Source organism: Musa acuminata, chromosome BXJ1-1 (assembly GCF_036884655.1).
Source record: "Musa acuminata AAA Group cultivar baxijiao chromosome BXJ1-1, Cavendish_Baxijiao_AAA, whole genome shotgun sequence".
Taxonomy (NCBI): Eukaryota; Viridiplantae; Streptophyta; class Magnoliopsida; order Zingiberales; family Musaceae; genus Musa; species Musa acuminata.
This window is the reverse complement of record NC_088327.1, coordinates 4,848,264-4,870,300: the sequence shown is the minus strand read 5'-3', so window position 1 is coordinate 4,870,300 and position 22,037 is coordinate 4,848,264. Positions and strand designations below refer to the sequence as shown.

The 22,037-nt window shown below is 35.7% G+C and overlaps 3 protein-coding genes across 6 annotated transcripts; all 3 read right to left on the bottom strand.

The window, feature by feature from the left end:
- Positions 1–871: 871 nt before the first annotated feature.
- On the bottom strand, positions 872–3,839 carry LOC135619261 (probable methyltransferase TCM_000336). Of its 2 annotated transcripts, none has more exons than XM_065121145.1 (5): positions 3,672–3,839; positions 2,627–2,803; positions 2,123–2,536; positions 1,735–2,007; positions 872–1,411 (listed from the first exon to the last, which is right to left on the bottom strand). In XM_065121145.1, the coding sequence occupies exons 1-5, from the start codon at positions 3,822–3,824 to the stop codon at positions 1,070–1,072; spliced, it is 1,359 nt and encodes a 452-aa protein (XP_064977217.1). In that variant the 5' UTR covers positions 3,825–3,839; the 3' UTR covers positions 872–1,069. The 2 variants fall into 2 exon arrangements, with proteins under 2 accessions (XP_064977217.1, XP_064977276.1); XM_065121204.1 differs by lacking the exon at positions 3,672–3,839 and adding an exon at positions 3,347–3,654.
- Positions 3,840–6,598: 2,759 nt separating this feature from the next.
- Positions 6,599–8,952, bottom strand: LOC135583279 (bidirectional sugar transporter SWEET2a-like). Of its 3 annotated transcripts, XM_065120953.1 has the most exons (8): positions 8,683–8,946; positions 8,448–8,615; positions 8,010–8,046; positions 7,697–7,913; positions 7,460–7,618; positions 7,254–7,373; positions 7,039–7,169; positions 6,599–6,752 (listed from the first exon to the last, which is right to left on the bottom strand). In XM_065120953.1, the coding sequence occupies exons 2-7, from the start codon at positions 8,527–8,529 to the stop codon at positions 7,059–7,061; spliced, it is 726 nt and encodes a 241-aa protein (XP_064977025.1). In that variant the 5' UTR covers positions 8,530–8,615; positions 8,683–8,946; the 3' UTR covers positions 6,599–6,752; positions 7,039–7,058. The 3 variants fall into 3 exon arrangements, with proteins under 3 accessions (XP_064977025.1, XP_064976898.1, XP_064976963.1); XM_065120826.1 differs by having other exon boundaries at positions 8,448–8,946; XM_065120891.1 differs by lacking the exon at positions 8,010–8,046 and having other exon boundaries at positions 8,448–8,952.
- A 4,381-nt stretch (positions 8,953–13,333) lies between these two features.
- LOC135619218 (uncharacterized) lies at positions 13,334–21,786 on the bottom strand. Its single transcript, XM_065121050.1, has 5 exons — positions 21,337–21,786; positions 19,281–19,437; positions 17,690–17,740; positions 13,964–14,059; positions 13,334–13,661 (listed from the first exon to the last, which is right to left on the bottom strand). Exons 1-5 carry the CDS (start codon positions 21,615–21,617, stop codon positions 13,602–13,604), a joined length of 645 nt encoding a protein of 214 aa, XP_064977122.1. The 5' UTR covers positions 21,618–21,786; the 3' UTR covers positions 13,334–13,601.
- Positions 21,787–22,037: the final 251 nt, after the last annotated feature.

The window sequence follows — 22,037 nt, the reverse complement described above, 5'->3', positions numbered from 1 at the left end:
TTTTAAGATTCTTCAGATCAAGTTTCCCTAATATTCATCACTGACATCAGATTAGATGACATGTGCTAGATTTATTGCCCATTGTACTGTAGTTGACTTGTGGCCTGAGGGAAAATTAATGACTCTAGACCAAAGAAAATGACAAATGAAACCAATCCTAGCAAATGGTGTCTATTATAGTGAGGAATAATAATAAGCATTGTAGTAGGGAAAAATTTTCATGAATTGTAGATTCAAATACTCTTCTAAAATAAACAGTTCAAACATGTGGCCAACATGGTTAACACATACCTTTTAACTTGGATTGCAAAGACATCACAAGGAAGAATTTTTTGGTTAGCAAACACCTTTGCCATAAAATGTCTTTGCTTGCAAGAGTAAGGTTGTATAGTTATTGTTAGGATGATGTTGAACTTGGCAACTCTGGTTCTTTCTCCTGCCTCTCAGAGGAATAAACTTTCTCTTCTCCTATCCCTTCGTGTTGCAATTTTTATAATATATATCAAATAGAACTTTGCATTTTTTTTTTTCTGGCATGAAAGATGTGATGATGAACATGAAAGAAGCAAAGTTGCTTATCATTTATTGTCCTTCCTTGAAAGGTCATTGGCAACAGTTCTCTCATCCAAAAGACTGCACTATCTGGCCTCAGTATCTTTCACATTTAGTCTCCTTCCTCTGTTCAGCAATTCTTATTTCATTAAGCAGCTTCTCTTCTTCCTCATGGAAAGTACATGAACAAAATCTGTCCTTAGGAACACATAATGGCACAGCAAAACCATGAGTAGCAGTAAAAGTAAGTTTTGGAAGATCAAAATTGTATACACAATACAAATGCCACAGTATATTCACTTGATATGGAAGCACAGTAGGAAACAAAATGCCATACCAGCCTATGACTGGGATGAGCATGAATTTAAGAAGGCTCTCAAAGGAGAAATTACAAAGATAAAGAACATGCTGTTGAATTTGAAGCTGAAAAGATGAAGATGCCTATCCAAAGATGAAGTAATGCTGTTGTCATTGTCGACTTTGAAGTAATTTATACATACTGGTGTGTGACCAGATTTTATGTTTGATGTGGCTTTCTTAGAACTGCTATCAAGAGAGGACATTTTAGTTCTTGTTTGACCAAGAATTCACTGAGCAATCCGCTATAAATTTGGAATAATTTATCTACAATGCCTTCTCCAAAGTGGTGGGTGATCATCGACTCCTGTATGGCTCTAATGGCCACCGATGTGATTCTTGCATCCTTGTGAGGATCTCCAGTGCTTGTGTTCAGCTCATAAGCTTGTATGAAGTCAATCTCAAATGATCCTTCTCTGCCTACTTCATCCTCAATCTCCTTTGTTGATGGAGCATAAAATGGAACATTGTATGTGTCTACCTTCTCTTCGTCAACCATTTCCTGTGAGGCAGGTAGAAGAACATAGTAGAAATGGTTTAGGATATGAGAGTTGCTTTAAGGAATGGAAACTATAATATAATTTTGCTATATTTTATCTTGAGCTTTCAATCCATAGACATCCCTGTATGATATTTGAGGAGAATGGATGAAGATGAAGCAAATGCAGAATGTAACAACAGAGAAAATGACAAGGAACTCAAAAGAACATTATTTTGCCTACTTTCCAAACCTCATTTCGAGTGCTTCAAAGGAATGAACTCATTTATCCCTGCAAGTTGCAGATGAACACTAAAAGGAATAAAAAGACAAAGAGTGGCACTCACTTGTGAGACCATAATGGCCAAAGACTGGTCTAAAAGTTCCCACAAAACTGTTGCACTCTTATCGCTGTGATCATCTGTTCTTCTTCCTAAAATTAGGACAACGATTCGTCCACCAGAACGTAACTCTGCTGATCTTGACTTGAGAAAGAGGCTGAAATCTTTCTGAAACTGCCTCAAGTATGCTAAAGGAACAGCAGGGTGGCCTGTGTTAGATATGTATATCTTCCCCTTGTTAATTGGCTTACCATTACCGTCAACAAGCCCCAGAGGAACCTTCAGATTCATTGGACAACACTTCACTCTTAGTTTATGAATACATGTATCAGATCTATCTGAAAGAACTTAGTTATTAGAGATCATATATGGATTTAGAGAACTGAATGCTAACCTCAGAAAGCCAGTGCAAGCTATGACAAGAATAGATGAAATCAAGACTATTGCTTGGGGAAAGCCTGCCATAGAAGGACCCAGGAAGTGCAGCTAAGTATACAGATGGAGCACTGCCTTCTTGCAGCTCAATGCCTCCTTTGAGCTTCCTAGTGAACTCCGGAAAATTCAGGAACACAGAATTGAAGTCATTGGTCGGAAGATCATTAAGGAACACCAAGATCTCTGGCGTCGGCCTTTCTGACTGTCGAGCCTTTTCATGAATGGATTCGACTATTTTGCTGACTAGTGAAAAGGCATTAGTCCCTGAGGAGCAACCAAGATCAGCAATTGTGAAGCATCCTGGTGTTCTTGAGGCATACACATCTGTTGCTGAGTCTACTATGATATGCTTTATGGCCTCCATGCTCTTCTTCTGAATAAAGAACAGACAATGGAAAAAAAAAAAATTGAGAGGAGGTCAAAATCATTAGATATTTGTTGACATGAAAGGGAAGATCTTGACCTGAAGGGAGGAATTCTGAGCATAGCTGGTTTCACCCAATCCTTCTTTCATGTGAAGAACATTCTCCACATCCATGGTCACAAGTTCAGTAGTTCTTGGAGGTTGACAGGATGCCATTGCCAGTCTTTTAGTTGCCAATTCAGCCTTGAACTTTTCTTGATCTTCTATTTGTTTCCCCTACATGGATTAGGAATTCTTGAAATTGTCAAGGAAAAAGCAAAATGTGAGTCTGAGTGCCTATCTCTAACACTTTGTTCTGAATAACATCTTTCATCTCCTCTCTCATATTAATTAGACCTTCTTAATCAACTACTCATATCAGCCCTGTCTAAAATCAACAAAATCTCCTATTTTATAACTCATTAAACATTATTAATCATTTATTCAAATCACTCCTACCTAATATAGCATTGAGGGGACCATGAGATTGGAAGAAGATCAGTGCAAAATAGGGAAAATCTAAATCTTGATGATATGATGAAAAGAGAGGACTTGTAAATAGTCAATAATCTACAGTAATATTGAAAACAACTGTTATGTAACCTATTATCAACAAAGATCTATGATGCTATAATAGCTGGTATCAGTGCACTGGGTATCATTCTTAATGATCAACATAGCTGTTGATTCAGAACCATCAACATCTTTGATGAACTAAATAGTTATGCAGAAAGTAAGATCTGGAAAATATCATGAAATTATTTTTTATTTAGTTTGAACCTGATTTTGACAATTTTCCTCTCTTTAATCCCCTCAATATAGCGTTAAATGCTGTTCTCAGATACGACAAGGAGAAACCAACAATTATTCTTTTTTCCTGTCCAACTTTCTCCATGCATCATTTACAGTAAAGCATCCGAATAGTCGGCCACAGCAGCTAAGGATGTCTTTTCTTATTTGTAATGTCGGCTTTACCGGAAATTTCCTGCTTCATAGAGCTAAAATCTAAGAACTCCCATGAATCAAAGGGAAGACGAACATAGAAACACAGTCCATTTCTATTGCATTGAGTAATGAGCAAAGCTGTAAGAGGAAGGAAACATACCTGGGACTGAGACTTCTTCCTGTTACCATAACCCAAAGATAAGGCAGAGTTGGAGGATTTAATAAGCTTCTTCCACCCCTTGAAAGCTCCGGAAAAATCCAAGGGGACTTGAAGAAAAGATGCGCCAAACTTAATTGGAAGGGCAGAAGGCATCACCACATTTAAAAAAGACTTGAATGGCATATGATGTCTGCATAGTTTACTGTTCACAACAATATCCTTTTGGCAGCAGATGGCTATAAAAACAATGCAGGGTGGAGCTTGTTATCTTTTTCTCTTTGTTTATTGTCTTCACTTTGTCACTCATGGCACCAATTGTGGTTCATATATAGTGTGTGTGCATTGCAATTTTCATTGAGTGGCTTTATAGTCAAACCAAAGAGAAAAAGAAGTGAAGAAAGTACATATATAGACAGTTGAATGTCAGAGCAAAAGAAATGCAGAGGTTACTGTTTGGAACAATTTACTTTTAGCAGCAGATGAGTTCCTCTTTGTTCATCAGTTCACTTGATCACTCAAGTCATCTCATGATGGTTCAGTCCATGGTGTGGATTGCAACCTGCAATGAGTGTCTACATGGTCAAACCAAGAAGGAAGTGGATCTTTAAATCTAAACAAGATCTAAATGGCATAGTTTATTGTTCAGATTTATTAAGTTTGGTTAGTATTTTTTAAGAAAATTCTTAACTAAAAACATGTTTTTTGGAGACCAATTTGCTTAGGGATAAGGGATTTATGTTTTCAAAGATTTCTATTTGAACAAAAAATAATCAGGTGAAAATTAAGGGTTGGTTGTTCTCTAAATACCTAACATGTGGAGTTAAAAGAAAAATACTTTAGTGCTCTTAAATCTAGAGAGATTTAGTACTCCGAAAGTTTATATGCGACGGTATATAAAGAACTATAGAGTTAAATTTAATTTAATTCAAGATAGTTCTCTAATCTTGTCTCCATCATCTTTTGAGTTTATAATAATAATAATTAGTAATATTATTATTATTATTATTATTATTATTATTATTATTATTTATCATCAAGAGTCTTCTTCACCTATAAAGTGATGTGAGAGTCTTATGTTCCCCACAGGAACCATTTCCTTTTGGCAGCAGATTGGCTGTATGATATGGCAATGTTGTGCTTGTTCTGTGTCTCTCATGGTTTTCCAATGCCTTTCACTTTTCATGGCATCAGTGATGGTTCATATCCAGTGTGCATTGCAACTTGCAATGACTACCTTCATAGTCAAGCCAAAGGAAGAAAGGGGAGAAACCTAGACTTGCCCATTGGATGGTTGGAGCTTCCATGCTTACCCTTTACTTCGAAGCAAATGAAATCATGACATCTCAACTAAATGATATGTTTCTTCTATTTCTCCATTCTCTCCTGTGAGTCCACTTTAAAAAGCTTAAACTTATAGATGGCCAAAATCTATCCATTTCATTATTAACAGTTTCATAAATGCTTAGTAAATGCAGTCAATCAATGATAAAAATCAGGTGAAGACATCAGAAGAGCAATCCTCTAAAACTTGTAATCATTTTTACCAAAAAGATTTTTTTTTCCCTAAACCTGCTGCTAGAGTTGGCCAGAAATTAATACCAACTTTGTCAATTGCTGTTGTACAAAATTGTATTTCCTTAAAAATAAATGTGTATTTATTTAAAAGAGAATGTAACATTTTACAAAATAAAGCAAAAAAAATTGAAAAGATCATATAGAGATTGTTTCTTAAACTCAAATCTTAATCTTCTATATTGTAAAGGAGCAATCTTAGCATACAAACATCACTTCTTTTTCATACAGTAGAACTACACGTGTAATTTTTTCTTTTAATTCTTAAATATTATTAGTTTCGCCTAAATTTGAGAGTTCTTTTAAACTTTATTGATCATTTTCCTGAAGAACTTCATCTTTCCTATGCAGGATGAATTGACTCTGGGAGAGAAATGTACAGGAGAGAATAAGGTGGGAGATGTTGAGAACTCATGTTGTCTGTTTGCAAGTCCATGGAGTTGAGAATCTTCAGATGGTGGCAAAATAGTTTGATACCCATTAATTGGCACAGATTCCCCACAAACAAAAATGCCAACATGCTCCATTTGTTGTATTCCATGTCACACTACTTGAGACTTCTTCTCACCTATAAGAATGAGAAGGAAAAGGTTGAGATGACCTCTATTTGTGCCGACAAATAAATAGGTCTAACTTATCTTCTTCTACCAATGGATAATGCATGTTAACGAGAAAGTACATGTATCATCAATGTGTCTAACAAAAGACAAGTCTCATCAAACAATGAGGAAATCTTCCCCCCTGTCAACTCAGAAATTGTGCTCATTGTTGTTCATATCTTGCAACAGAGAAGACACTTCATGTGTTGTTTGTTGACAGAGGAAATAGTTTATGGTTTGTATTCTCACACTCAGCATTTGCTTTGGGGCTCAGAGAGGTCAGGATAAGATCATCAGGTTTTAGCAAAAGATAACATTATTTGGTTGGATTCTTTCTAGGGGAGTAGAATATTATGGGGGAAAAGAAAGGCTTCTTTATTCTAGCATTTGTTAGAAGTTAGATCATCATCTCTATTCTAGTATTTCTTTTAGATGTTTTTTATCACCGTCAATAACAAAAAGACAATATCTTTAATTAAATCAAAAGTAATAAATTATTTTCTTGTTTCTAGTGAAAGATGATCTAATCATGTAATAACAATAATTAAGATCTATGTTTATGAATTCTTCGTACAATCATCCATCTTTTTATATTCGAGCCTGGGAACGACGTTAACGATGTTATTTGTGAAAGCTAATGCTTCACATTTTTTTTGGGATTTTTATGGAGCAAGTAATACGTTCGATATAACTGAGCGAGGACGTCACATTGCGCATAAGCTCATCATCCAAAATTTTATAATTACAAAATAATTTGTGATCACTAAAATAACATTCTTTTTAGGTCTCATCATTGTCAGTAAAATGAATAAATTTGTGACCAAACATCTATTAACAAAAAATGAACTATCTCCGATGTCGCTTGATTTGAAAACTTCCTCTTCTTCCAGCTTCTAAAAGTGTTGATCACCTGAAAATATAAATAAAATATAAATTGGGATTAGCATGTTCGGAAATTATACAATAATGAGAATAATATCATTGATTAGAGTATGACATCAACATATCAAGATTCAAAAAGTATTGGACCCTTTAGCATGATAAACACAATCAGTGCATACAGAACAGAGTTGGAAAGGTACAAGCTTTGATACATGAGAAAATGCCAAACCTCTGAGTTGGATTACTTTTCTGCATCTAAAATATTATCTATGCAAAGCAACCAATTGCATGAAACTAATGAATGCACATTTTACCTTGTCAAACTAGAACATCACTATGAAACCAGCAATGGCATGTTAAAAGAGTCTTCTCTTGAGTTAATGCTGTAGTAGGCATACAGCACCAGTTGTATGACTGCAAGAACAGTTCCAATTCCATTTGGGAGCTGCAAAACAGCAGTTCAGAAGAACAAGCATCAATCGCCGAAAGCAATCTACGAGAATCCAATCTAAAATTTCAGCATTCTTACATATATGAAGAAGTCATGCAACAGCATCCCATATGCAAAGAAGGAGATGCTCATCAAGAAGGTGGCGAGGGACAGGTAGAAAGGCATGAACTCCACACTCTTAGTCCTGATCACAAGACTCTGACAAGTGCACCACATAGATAGGTAAAGAAATCCGAACACAATCATCGATCGATATCTAAATTTGCGATGAAAAGAAAACCTACAATGATAGACAATGGAGAAGCAAACATGGAGATAAGCGACGCAACACTCAAGTATCCAACAAATGTTTGCCTCTTCGTGTGATCGAAGAACTCAAGGCTGACAAATACAATGGCAGCAAAAACACAGGCAACTCCTGCCAGCAGCGCCGACATCCTCAACTGCACAATCAATCACACATCAATTGCTGTCTAAAAGCTTAAGCTAGAAGATGAGATATGATCTGTTCATCCATTCACCTTTCTTGCAGAATTCGCATAGCGAATGAAGAGGATGACATAGACTAATTGGAAGGCGGCACCGACCGAATTGACTGTGGCAACCAGGATCACCCCGTAGGAGACACAAGGAAGGCCATACCACATGCAGATCAAGCAGTTCAAGAGGGAATATATGTAAGGCAGGCCTGAGAACTCCTCGGTGGACTTGTTTTGGACGATTCTTTTGAAGGTCGGCCTGAAGAATTCAAGCAAATCGTGCTGCATTTGAGCTTTTCATGTGCAAATGTAAACGGAGATGGAAATAGTAGAGATGTCGATGAAGTGGGCTCACATTGGCGACACAAACAAGACGAAGGCGAAAACATTGCCTGCAACAGATCAAAATAAACTGCTGAAGGCGAAAACATTCACCATTTCCCTTAATCCCTTTGCCGGGGTAGGGGAAAGAAAGTAGTGATGAAGACATGAACGAACGCTATGCACCAAGAATAAATCGATTCAAATATCTGCTGCATTCACCATTTTCCCTTTATCCCTTTGCTGGGGAAGGGTAAAGGAACAATGATTTGGAAGAACTCTCTTTTAGCTTCCTAAGAGCAGCTTGTATAGATTCTGCTCCTGCGGGCTATGTGTAATTTCCCGGAGGACCTTTTGTTCATGGGATTAACTAATCTAAGGTTGATAGCAGGATTACTGGTTCGACAATCTTGACAACTACACCACTAGAAACAATTAGAAGCAACGTTGAGCGGGTGCTGAGAAACCTCACCGGCAATTCCAGCTGCGTAGCTGCAGACGTCGTAGAAGGAGGCAGAGGAAGAAGATGCTGCTGCAATTCCTGAAGGAATCATCTTGCCTTTCTTCTTCTTCTTCTTCTTCTTCTCTCTCTCTCTCGCGACCAAAAACAGGAAAAGTCTGCTCCTCTCCCACCTTTTCTCTGTTGGTGTCTGCAGACATGTAATCATATATAGGAGGCTAACAGCATCGAATCCAGATTCACTTACCTGTCTGCGTACATGATATGTTCAACTCTTGCTAAATCCGCTCGTGATTGAGAGAAGGGAAATCGTAGGCTTTGATGTCACAATCTAAATGTTGGACAAGCGAATGCATGGCCACCACCATCACAATCTCCGGTGAGCTGTGATTGCAGTCAGTGTTGACAGCTTTGCCCGTGTGCTGTTCCAACATCTCATCATTGTCTATTTTCTACTGCTCATTCTCACATCTATGAACACTAAAATGCTGTTGTCCATTGATGGTGAGAATCTAAAGTGCACTTCTCAGGGATTTCTGATACAGACAGAGAATATAATAAAAATAGCCAAAAAAAAGAACAAAAACAAAGGAGATGAGTCTCATTCTGCAATTGAAGATGAAACATATCATGCCGTTGGAAAAATATTTTTTTTAAAAAACTTAAAAAGTATATTTAATTAATTAAGGGTAGTTATAATAATCATTCTCATGAAAGAAAATGTCCCTTTATTTTATTTTTTTTTGGCTCTATAAAGAAAGTCTTAAACAATTCCTATGACATGAATAGGAAATACTCTCCATCTTTTATTCTCTTTCTACTTATGTTTTAATTCTATTTTTGTTGCTTGTTTTGTCATAATAATCTTGCTGATAAAAGATAATATATTGATTGAATCTCGGATAAGATTCTCGATCAATCCCACACACAAGATAAGATTTTACCTTAATACAAAATATGCATATCTTTGAGTTCCTTCTAAAATTTTTTATTTTATTATTTTAAATATTTATTAGTTAGTCAAAATAAAATTTAAAGGTGTTAATTAATTTTATTGGTAAAGATTTTGACAGTAAATCTTAAGATTCTATGCTTGAATCTCGTCTTTTACCTCTTTATCCTTTATGAAAAATGATATTCAATATAATAATAATAATAAATTGATTGAATGGTCAAGTAGTATATTAAAAAATAAAATTTAAAAAAATATATTAGTGTATGATTGAAATTGAACTTTAACCTCTGTCCTTATAATTAATATTTATTATCCCTCTATAAGAAGAATTTAACTTTAAGAGAGACATGATGTGAAATCTTTTGAAGATTATAAAGTATCTATATACGATTATAACTAAGAAATTACGTAATTCCTAAAGTCTCTCAGGAATATTATTAATGCTAACTCTGCAACTAATCATTGATATCATATTGTAATAATAAAAATATGGGTTAGAAAGAATATAATTCAAGACTTAGATTCATTTTGTTCCTTTGAGATAAAAGTTATTTACACTGAGTAAAATTTAAATTTTATAGTGTGCTTCATTAACCATCAAGCAATACCTTTATTATTTTTCTTCTTATTTATTATTATTTTAATTTTAATTTTTATAATTTTTGAGTTATTTTAAGAACTATTGAAAATATCTTTAAAATATATAATCAATTAATTAATTAATTATCCTCGTGAAAGGAAGTATGGTGTACTATACCTTTCAATATGACTTTTAGGAACCTTTTAAGCTATACAAATAGCATTCTAAACAAATCTTATTGATACCAATAATAAATACTCTTTCTTTTTTTTATTTTATTTTCAGTTATATTTTAATTTTATTTTATTGTTCAATTCATCGAGATGGGATATCAACTCACTTTATAATTATAATTAGCCTCGGACTTTAGGATAGAAATCTTGATTAATCCATGATATTTGACCTTAATACATATGTATCTCCGAATTCTTTCTAAAATTTTATCATTTGTCTTATTATTTACAATAACTATTAATTTTTCTAATCATAATTCATATATTCTATTTTTATATGAATCAAAAAATTACCCAAGTGTGTTCTTAGAAGAACATGACATCATTTGAATCTAGAATAAGGGTAAAAAAAAAAAGAAAAAAAGTATAAGATTATGGAGGGACATAACTCATCAATCATGCAATTTTCGAATGTCCGTAATATCAATATGACCCACACATCAAAAGAAATCATTATGTTGAATTTATATTTTTCATAATCTAAATTTAAAAATTATACAAGCAAATAAAAAATGATGTTTGACGGGATAACGACTCATGTATTATCAAATTATATTGAATTATGAAATATGATTATGTTAACGACATCAATGTACTCTAACAAATCATTCAATTCATCAACACTAGGATGAAAATTCCCAACTTGGTCGAAAACAAGATGGGATATTTTAGTAATAGGATGAGAACCCTCCCCATCGTCATCTCTCAACCATCCTATTCTTCCACTTATTACGAGCATTGATATCTTACTCTACAAGGGAGGATTTTGCATGATGAATATAGAATGTAGCATTGAAGGGTACACTTCAACCTAATTTTGTTATGTTAATGCCACAAGATTTGGATATTCTAATCAGTCATCTGATAGATATGGACAGGCAGAAGAATAGAGGATGAAAGCAGTTGATTTGCTATATTTTACTGTGCATGATAAACACATGACAAGAGAAAGGGATGGGTTGGATAGAGACATTTCTGATACAATTATTATTGCTTATGCACTCAACATCTCATAATGGAATTAACAATTAATTCTCCAAGTAATTACCATTTGATGTGATTTGTTTGCTATTATGTGTTGCAATCAATTATAAATTAGACATAAGCAGCTGCAGAAAAAGTTGGCTATCCACAATCATTCATTGCTTTCATTGGTCTGCATAAGTTTCAAGAGTAGAACAGAAATCTTTAAATGAAACTAATTTGCATTGACATGTAAGTATATATATATATATATATATTCATCGCTCAGCATCCACGGAATGATCTCATCTCATCAACACCTTGTTCATGGATATTGGATGGACTTGGGCTATAATTCTATTACCATTGGATGTAAACATTTTTGGCATGAAGTTAATAAGTAGAGGTGTTATTTCATTGAATCGAAATCTAACGAATGATATCACAAGCATCGAATCGTTCGATTAGAAATTGATTATCCATAATTAGCATAATACATCAATTTAATCTCATATGGAAGTAGGATTTAGCTTGAATGGACTTATAAGGATTAGGTTAATCTATTAATATTAATTTGATAATATCGTGATAATTATATATTAAGCTATATTTAGTATCTTGATTTCTATACTTTAAAAAGTTATAATGACATTCTTATAGTTATAAAATTAAAATATCTAAGTTTATTTATCATAACGACGTCGATTTTACTAACAAAAATATAAAAATAAAAGATAAAAAAATAATTTTAATATATCAATTAATTGTGATAGACAACATCGATGTTGATAGATGACGACACTGCTAAGGCCACGAGTGATTATTGTGGATGAAGAGAGTGACAGCGAGAGGTGATGGTCACTTGGCATCTCCCTTATAGATGCAGAGAGACACTGCTTGACAATTGCGTTAGCGCGCCTCTTTGCATCTTCATCAACGCAAATGCCGAGCAACGTCGCTTGGTAATTACGTCGGCGTCAACACAGTTGTTGAGCGACCTTTCGTTGCTCTACCTTCGCATTAATACCGATGTAGCTGCAAATTACGTCAGTGTCAACGTAGTTGCCAAGCAACTCTTTTGTTGCTTTGTATCTGCATTAGTGTCGACACAGTTATCGAGCGATGAAAGGACCGTTGATGTAGATGTCGAGCAATGCTGCTTGGCAACTATGTCGATGCCAATATAGATATAGAGTAACATCGTTCGACATCTACATCGGCAACACTTTCGTCGCTCAGCAACTACACGTCGACGTCAATACAAATGCAAGGCGACCCTCACCTCTCGTCATCGGTCTCCTCATACAACAACTACTCGCAGCCCTTAACGACACCGTCATCCGTCACCATCAACATCATTTATTACCATCAAATGAAACATTAAAATTATTTTTTACCCTTTATTTTTATATTTCTATTGAGAAAATCAAAATAGACCTATATATCTCGCTTTCATAATTATATGAATGTCAATATAATTTTTTAAAATATAAAGATCGAGATACTAAAACTAACTAACTATGAGATAATCTATAATTAACCTAACATCTAATCATTTGTCAATTCTGGCGAAAGATTCCCCTACCACAAAACTTTGTCATTCTCACAGCAAGTCGATCAAAACTTTGTAAATTCAGGCGAAAGATTCCCCGACTACAAAACTGTCATTCTCACAAATTGGCAGTCAATCAAAACTTCGTCAATTCTGGGGAAAGATTCCCCTACCACAAAACTTTGTCATTCTCACAAATTGGCAGTCAATAAATAGAATATACATAGCAAGTTAGATGTTGATGCACTTGGAACTCCTTTTCCTCTGGACCTCTGGATGCAACAGACATGCATGCAGAGTGCATCAAGTAATTTAGTTTGAAGAATACAAACATCATATTTACTGAAAAATAGAGCAAAGCTGGAAGATTAGGCATCTGGTTCACAGTGAGAAAGATGAAATAAGAGAACATTATGTTTCCATGGTTCAGCCAACAACGATGACTTCAGACTACAATGAAAAGCCAAGACTACAGTGCTGTTTAATTTTCTCTCAGATTTGTGTCAAAGGACCTCTAATTTTTCTTCTTAAAAATAAAGTACATGTTTTCCAAATAGGTTCTTTTCTTGCCTCCAGCTATAATATCACTGCCTTGAATACTTATACTCCACAGACTAAATAATGATATTTTAATTGATATTTGGATAGTCATCCTTACAAACAGCATGTCCCTTTTTTTTCTCTCAGAAGAAACATCCCTGCATGCTTTTGTACATAAATGAGTATACAATTACATATGACTGATTAAGGTTCAAATCAAATCATAAAAGCTGCTACCATGCTATCTTGAAAACAAGCAAAGAAAGATATCTGGTGCAGAAACCGACTCCAATAGCATTCATAAGCTAAATTTACCAGACCGATCGATCAAGAGAAAAGCCGGCTACGTAGAACCTCTCATAAGGTATGACACCAAACAACCAAGGACAGCTCCTGCACAAACCTGCATGAAGAATTCCCAGATGCTCAGTATTACTAGTGACTCAAAAATATTCAAATAGCTTTCGTCAGGATACACACTACAAGTACAGCAAAAAAGAGCTATTGTGTTATGCCTACAACACATTGCAATTTTGTTTTAAATTAGTGGCAATAGGATGATTTGAAGGAGCATAACACTAGTGAAGCATACGATACCATGAGTTCTCCGTATAAATTTGTGCAATTAAACCAATAGGTGTATGAGAAAGTAGTTGTGAAAACTACAAATCTAAGGAAGTTGAGCATAAAAGCATATCCAAGTACCTGTAGTGGAGTGTGTCCAAGAAGTTCGCGCAGGGGCCTATGGTTAGATGATACAGGATGTTCTGGCGGCAGCTCGCATACTATTTGATTTAGTAACTGCAATAAAGATAATCATGAGATATCTGGAAGAACTAGTTCCCCAACATACTAATCTCAGAGCAGATGTAATTTGATAGTGTAGAGTTGATGATAGTGCTCACATGGCAAATTACATTACATTGGAAGACCTAATGCAGATTTCTGTCTTGAACACTTCTTGTTATTTATCCAATCAGTAAGATTTGAAAAACATGATCAGGATTACATAATAAACTTGCAAAATGAGGCCACTTCATGTGTACGTAAATATAAAATTCAAAATTATGTATGTATTGCAACAAGCTGCAGAAATTTGATTCTAAATTATATATACATAGGCAACTCGTGATCATTCTTTCTTTACACAAAATATATAAATTATTCTCTGAAGTACCACAGAATTTGACACTGAAAGAGCTTCCATTTCATTAAGAACAGATCAATGTCATATCAGCAGAAACATGAACTGAACTACATAACTAGACAGTTCAAAAAGAAACATGTTCACTGAAAAGTGATCAATAACCCTCTGGATTATTTCATCATGCACACATAAGTAAGGAGGGACATGGTGACAAGCAATGATTGATGATCACAAGGTACAGGTGATTTCAAGAATTATTATACTTTAAATTCGTTAAAAATCAAGAAATGAAGAAAAACCACAGTCAGATACACCATTTTCCTACCAATATGTGGCCTTGGGAAGGTGAAAATATGCAGATCTTACCCCTACAACCAGAGCTGATTTTCATGGCTCAAACCATGGGGCAACCTAATGGTGACGTCATGGCCCACTAAGAAATCAAAAGATTGGATAGAGCATTTAGTTTGCTTCAAAATAGTTCTTCTTAATCGAAATTATGATTTCAAGTGACAAAGCAGGCAGTAAGCACTTTTATGAGAACAGAAACCATGTGGTAGGATAGACCAATACGTACATTGCCAACAACAAGAGGAGAAAATTTTCACCGGTCATTATATCTTAATTAAGAGCCAATCACCACAAACCAGTTAAAATGCTCCCCCCAGTGCGGCATTTGAAGAGAGTCAATTTACACAACCTGACACTTGCAAGCAAAAATGTTGTTTTTCTGACTCAAAACCTTTCAGTTTCAAGTGAAACCTTGTTGCTCAAGTGGTTGCGCACCACAGAAACATCAACTAGCAAATTTGGTAGGAAACTACATCACTTGGAAGAGATGAACAAGGCAAAAATAAAAGAACACTGAAGAGATGTGAGAAGCAGGTGACATTGGAAGTACGGAAAGGTAAACAAGAGATCCTTTAACTTGTTTAAATTCCTTCTAGGAATAAATTGTCAAAATTGCCTTTCTAACCTACACGAATATGATTAGCAATCACCTCTCACGGTTAGTAGCCAGCAGTTCTCTATCATTTTGAACTCAATATGCTGAACTTAAAGTGAGCTCAACTCAATTGCTGACTAAAGGACCTGAACGTAATCAACTTGTACAAAAGAGAGTAAGATAACCACAATAAAAGTAAAATCAGACATCTATTGGACTCATCACTAGGTCTGGTGGTTGTCCGACCAGATTGGAACCATGGCCTTTATCTAAACACCAAACTGCAACCCAAGAGAATAACTCAATTACCATATAATATGTTGAGACGTATGCCATGGATAAAAAAAATTGCAGGACAAGCATAGACGCAAAATGAACCATCCACATATCAGTGAATTATCATCAGAAACTCTAAACTAGATCTTTTTCTCTTTTCCAAATAGATAATAAACTGTACTCATTTATCATGTTAGAAGTTCTAATTGCTTGAGCCAGGACAAGTTGGTCATATTTAGGAATGAGTATAAAAACTAGAGATACAGCAAGTGAACTTGGGAGGCATAATAAGGTTACTTCTATGCTGTCTAGTTGTGAGGATTAATAATATCGCTGCTTGTAGAGGTTTGGCTGCATATACTGATCCTCCACAGGCCCATGTAGATTGGAACCTTGTGCATGAGACTGAATTTTTCTGTTCTGACTAATATAGATCCACTTGTATGAGGCTCCAAAATAATGATTTAGACCTTCAGAGATTATCCTCATGTGATATTCACATACTAAGCAGCAACAAGAAGAATTTGTCAAAATTATTTCAGGTGAGCAACAGTGCTACAACGATCATTTGCCACCTTTTGACTCTCTGTTATCAGCTACAAGCCAATAAGGATCATTTGCTACCATTCAACTATTAAGAGCAAAGTCTTTCGATAATAAAAAAAGGCCATAATGTCCTTTCCCACTGTGTCCAAGTCTTGATCTTCGTCTCCATGACCTAAAACCTCAAAATCATATAGGTGTACCTTTTCTTCCCAACTCACTTAGAGGTCGTATATCGATATATCTAAACATTACCAGTTGAAACAATTAAAGGCCTATAAATAATACATATTAAATTTGAGCATTTATAAGATGTAAATCTTCATAAATAGCTTGGAACATTATTTTATAACCCCCTTCATATGGAGTAAGAAGTCATCATGAAAAGAAACTTACCCGTTGATCAGGTAAAAGATTAAAGTTACCGAAATAAGAAGCCTTCCAAATTTACCAACTAGTAGATCTGAGTCCAGCTTATTTGTTAACCACTTTTTTCTTCCCTGTAGCTAGTTCCCTGCTTTTCCTTTTAATTCAACACTACGTTGCCAATATTCTATTTGGTTTGGCCCTATATTCACTTGCAAAAGTCCAAGATAACATAAAAGTCAAATCAGATAGGTGAAATAATTCCATCATCTAGGGAGACAAAGTATTGTCACATTTTTAATATTAATGTCATACTGTCAGATCCCACCTCATAAGCCCTTTGGTCAGATGAAAACCTACAGCTCTTGATGAATGTATGCAGGGAAAAAAAAAGCTAAAACTGAACCAAGAATACTAGTTGCACAGTAAACAACATAAAATAAGGCGGGAAAAACCAAATTAGGCACTAATATCATGGAATTGCATGTATATACCCTAGAATAATCATTTATCAATCATTTACTATTGAAATCATAAAACTTTGCTTGCCACAGTTATACTTTCCTACAGTTTGCCTAAAGAATGTTGGACATGTACAACTGCAACTGCATTCATTTGTAAAAACATTACACAAACTTTTTTGTTTATAGAAAGCTCATTTGGTGGTCATTACTTGATATTTAGATACATTGTATTTTACCACAGTTTGTTCCCTTGAATCTTGCTCTTACTTTTCGTAAACATCAGATAAATAAGATGCACTAGAAAAAGGATGACCAAGGGCACAAGGCTACCTTAAACATGGGATCATCAGAATGTCAATATACAAAGTCTCACCCTTTATAGAGACTTGAACCTTTATCACCTAGATCGTAAAGGAGCAGTGATACCAAGGTTCACCCACATACCACGAGATACCATCCATTTATAAATTTTCATAAATAGAAAGTTTCTACTATTGAGTTTTTAACAGATTTGGTATATATGTTTGAAACACAACAAACAAAAAATAAGGTCGCCAATTTTTTTGTTCAAATATTTATAACACACAATACAAACCCTAAAACATGAAGACTTACACTTTCAGTTTGAGTTTTCTCAATAATTTATTCACAAATGATAAAGAATAGCATGTCAAATGTTGAGGTTTTACCTCAGCTTGTCGGCTAGCATGCAATCTAATCCCAGATGCATCGTACATAACCTGTCAAACATTTATGTGACTAGGTCACAATCTCCAAAAAATGCACGAAGGATACAAAAGAAATCATGTTATAATGGAATATAGAAACAATAGTAATGGTACAAAGGTGTTTTTCTTCATCAATACAAAAATAATGTCTACAGAAAAATTATGTTGTTTCAAGCATAGTTTTTAATTTCACCTGACTTGTTATGAAGTGCTGTAGTTAAGGTGTTTGATGTACGTTCATGACCCTTAAAACATAAGCTAAGTGGCTATCCTGTTCTCCTTTCATCTTTTAGAGTTATTTTCATCTTTGCTTATTGCAACATAAAACTTTTAAAGACCTTAACAATATGTCATGAGCCAAATCATAGTACAAAACTACTATCCAGGGCTTTTAAGAGTCATATGAGTTGTTACAGGATCAATGTAACAGCTAGACAAATGACTTTAGGCCTGAAGAAACCCATTGGTAGATTGTGGTTGAAGTTGATAGAAGTTGTATCATAATAATTTCCTCTATCTCAAGCCAACCTTGTTCAGAGGTGATGGATTGGGACTATAGCACACCATTAGGTAAACCTTGGTATTCCATTTTTTTTCTTTGGCATGCATTGGTAGCAAGAGGATTAGATCTCTACTTTTGTTTCTACCATGCTCCCATAGCCATGGCAATATATGCTGACTGCTTTTCGATATGAACAAAGTGAGCAACTGAGCACCTGTGTCAACTGAATAACAAACTCACTAAAGTGGAGGAAGAGGAGACAAGACTGGAAGTGGCTCATTATACTGTCACTGTTGTGGCAAGGAGGGAGAGACAGAGAAAGAGAGAGACCTTCCTTTGGGTATGGAGACTTATGAATGTATACGACTGATTAGGCAAATGAGAGAGGAATCATGTTGAAGTAGGTGGGAACTAACAGGGGTCACAGGAAAAAACAACTTCTCCTGGGAAGTCACAGAATTAGAGTGGGTTAAGTGGCTGTAGGTGATGATTGATGTGGGTGGTGGAATAGGTAAACTAAGACACAAGATTAGCGGTGGAATAGGTAACTAGGACACAAGATTAATATATAAAACATATATATTGCCTATTTTATTTAGTGAAATTTCATTTAACTATTTTGTATTTCATATCATACAATAAATTGTATGCCTAAATCTTATTATTTTTGTGTTGCGTTTTTGTCCATGTCACTCTGAAGACATTTGTTCCTTACTTTTCTAGCTTTAAGTCTACAACCATTTCTTCAAAATCTAAAATCACATGATTGTATCAGTCAGTATTAGCCCAATAGAGAATCCTCATCAGCCTGAATGAATTTGAAAAAGCTCATTAATGCAGATCCAAAAAAATCCACAAGATTCATGGTTTCATGAAATTATTAATGATAAGAGTTATTAAGGTGCTACCTGGCAACTACATGATGGGAGAAAGCACTAACAAATAAAAGAGCCCACTTGCACATTTTTGGTTAAATTTGACACTGTTAAATAAGAAACCTGAATGTGGCCCTGAAGGATAGGTAACAAGAAAAAAAGGAAAAACACTTACAATAGATGCTAAAATTACAGCCAGAGCAAATGAAGAACCACCAGTGCCTTCTTCCAGAGCGATTGCCATAGCAAGAGCTGCCACAGTTGCTGAATGTGATGAAGGCATTCCACCTGATCCAAGCAACCTCCTAGAATCCCATCTTTTCTCCTTATACCTGCATGTCTAGGATGGACATACCGAATGCTTAGCACGAAATGAATATAACATTGAAAATGCCAGGTTATGAAATTGGCATGACAAAGTCTAATAAAATCCTTAGTCAAAAACATGCCAACAAGAAGTAGATACCCACTTATTGGTAGCTTCACTTTAGGGGTGAAAATAAGCAAAAATTAATATGGTGATTAATTGATCTATGCAAAAAATCAAAGATGAAAAGTAGTTAAAAAGGGATGCATGCTGTATGTTGAGACTGTAGATGGAAATTAAGGGATCAACATACTTTTGTATGACTTTCATACAACTATTTAATGTTTAATCAATTATATGGTTCTGGTATGTTTGCACACCTTTGCAGGTAAACAACATAAGTTTAACTGTAACTAAGTGCATGGCATCTAGCAAAGCAATACCTTTCTTAGAAATGGGCACATTTGGTTTTTTCATGTCAGTATGATGACCTAAAGAGGATACACCATAGATTATTCTTCCTTTCGCATGTAATTTTAAGTCCTGTTGCATCCAATCTTCTGCTATTTTATCAAATAGGGATAATTTTCTAAACATCTTGCCATTGTTCTTACCAAGACCCAATAGGGCTGTGGAGGCCCTTGCCTAAACATCAGGTGCTTAAACCTAAGCTTCTGTATGATCTAATATTATATACATCATAAAGATCTAGCTTTAAGAACTATCCCATCAACAATAAAGGAACACAAAATCATCAAATATACAAATCAATGATACTGATAAATGACATCAAAGTAGTTAGATTGTAGAAATATGTCTCCACCCATAAGGAGATATCCCTTTTGGTGGAAGTTATGAGTTCGTCCACAAGTTGATCTTGTTGTGTAATGCCTTATCCATGTGACCACCTTAGTAAAGAAAATTGTAGAAAAAATATTTGACACTGAGTCATGTTCTTGCCATTGTGGGGATAGGGCAACACCAAAAAGTATTATGAGTGATAATGATCATGTTCATAGAATTGGAAAGAACTACTACGGTGGAAAGGCAAATATAGTGTGTTCACAAGAACAATTTATAAGACATCTGCAAAGTCAATTTCCTTTATTATCAGATTCTTAGGTGGTTAGGAAACAACATGTTAACATATACACAAAAAGCTAATATTGCTATGATAAAGATGTTGAATTAAACTCGAGGGGTTTTAAGCAAAAAATAGGTGGTATTTATATTTATCGACAGTGAGGGATGGTTCTGAACGAGGTTAATGTAAGGGAAAACTTCTTAATGTGGTGCGGATAGATCTAAGGAAGACCAAGAAACACACCAATTCCATGGAGTCACATAGGATTAGTGACGTGTGGAGAGATAGAGGTAGTCCTATAAACTTTGTTAGTAACTATAAAAAAGATTTGGCAACTCTCAAGTAGATTAGTGATATTGCCCCATATAGAGCTTGATGGATGGAAGAGATCCATGTACTAAATCCCAAATAATTGAGACTTATGGCTGATTGTAGTTAAATCAAATCGTGATGTCGTGTCAGATGAGCTGAGCTGCCAATGATAAATGCCTATCCACATTTAACCTCCTTGGTTAGATCCAATCCTCCTCAGTGGCCAACCAAAATTCCCAGTTTAATTAGATAGCTGACTTCTTGTCAAGGTTATCCTAAGACCAATCAGTTCCAAATATAAACAAGCAGAATAAAAGAAGCATCAACAATTTCTACACATAAATCCTCGACAAGAACAACAAACACATAATGCAAAAGGTGCACCAGAAATCCACGAACCATCAACGTCAAAAGATTAACTCTTTTTGTCCGATCCTCGATTAAAAGGCATGAAATACGCAGAGCACCAAAACAAGGGCATATTCTCATCATCCGAAGACATAAAGAAAGAGGGAAGAAAGGACGCACCAGGTGGTGAAGAGCTTGAGGAATTGGGCAACGGCGAAGGCGAGGACGGCGGAGAACAGCGGGCGATTGACAGCGGCAAGAGGTGGGGGCGGGGGAGCGGAGGCAGCTGCTGTCAACGCTTCGTCCATAATGCTCCTCTTAGATCCGACGCTTCTTCCCCCTTCTCCTCTCCCTTCGTCGCCCTTCGTCTTCCCAACCAAATAAATACTATTTTCCGAACGAGTAATATTGTTATAAGATATATATATTCCATAGATGAGCCAAAATCGCCAAACTCCCATACAAGATCAAATTTCCCAATACGACCCAAGTTAGCCTCTTATGACCCGTAATTACCCATTTAGGATTACAATAACATGGCACTTTACGGCCCAATTACAACCCCAAAATGAAATGGCCTCGGCTCGTTCGCTACCGTAAGGCGTCCCTGCCCCGCCCGATCACCGCCGCACCCTCCTTGGCGCCCGCCTTCACCTATACGAAGGTGCGGAGGGGCGCGTTGGCACCGCCGCCGTCGTCCAACCGGGCGCGATTGAGATGCATTTCGGGCTGCAGGCAGTCTAGGAGAAGCGGAAGGAGCGGGCCAAGGCCAAGCTCGAGCAGGAGAAGCTCGCGAAGGCGAGGCCGCCCGCCAACACGAGCGCTCACATCTCTCTCTCCAACTCCCATGTGTTTCAAGAATCATTTCTTGCTCGTCTCCT

Bases quoted from the DNA above. Each gene is read 5' to 3' on its own strand.
- LOC135619261 (XM_065121145.1), bottom strand. From the start codon at position 3,824: ATGCCTTCTGCCCTTCCAATTAAGTTTGGCGCATCTTTTCTTCAAGTC. The intron at 2,008-2,122 runs GTTAGCATTCAG...ATGAATCTGAAG, and splicing joins GCTTGCACTGGCTTTCTGAG to GTTCCTCTGGGGCTTGTTGA. The intron at 1,412-1,734 runs GTGAGTGCCACT...CCTGCCTCACAG, and splicing joins TGGCCATTATGGTCTCACAA to GAAATGGTTGACGAAGAGAA.
- LOC135619218 (XM_065121050.1), bottom strand. From the start codon at position 21,617: ATGGGAGTTTGGCGATTTTGGCTCATCTATGGAATATATATATCTTAT. The intron at 19,438-21,336 runs GTGCGTCCTTTC...CTAGACATGCAG, and splicing joins CTCAAGCTCTTCACCACCTG to GTATAAGGAGAAAAGATGGG. The intron at 13,662-13,963 runs GTACTTGGATAT...TTCTTCATGCAG, and splicing joins TTGGACACACTCCACTACAG to GTTTGTGCAGGAGCTGTCCT.
- LOC135583279 (XM_065120826.1), bottom strand. From the start codon at position 8,643: ATGATTACATGTCTGCAGACACCAACAGAGAAAAGGTGGGAGAGGAGC. The intron at 7,914-8,009 runs GTGAGCCCACTT...TGAATTCTTCAG, and splicing joins GTCTTGTTTGTGTCGCCAAT to GCCGACCTTCAAAAGAATCG. The intron at 7,170-7,253 runs GTAAGAATGCTG...GCTGTTTTGCAG, and splicing joins TGCATGACTTCTTCATATAT to CTCCCAAATGGAATTGGAAC.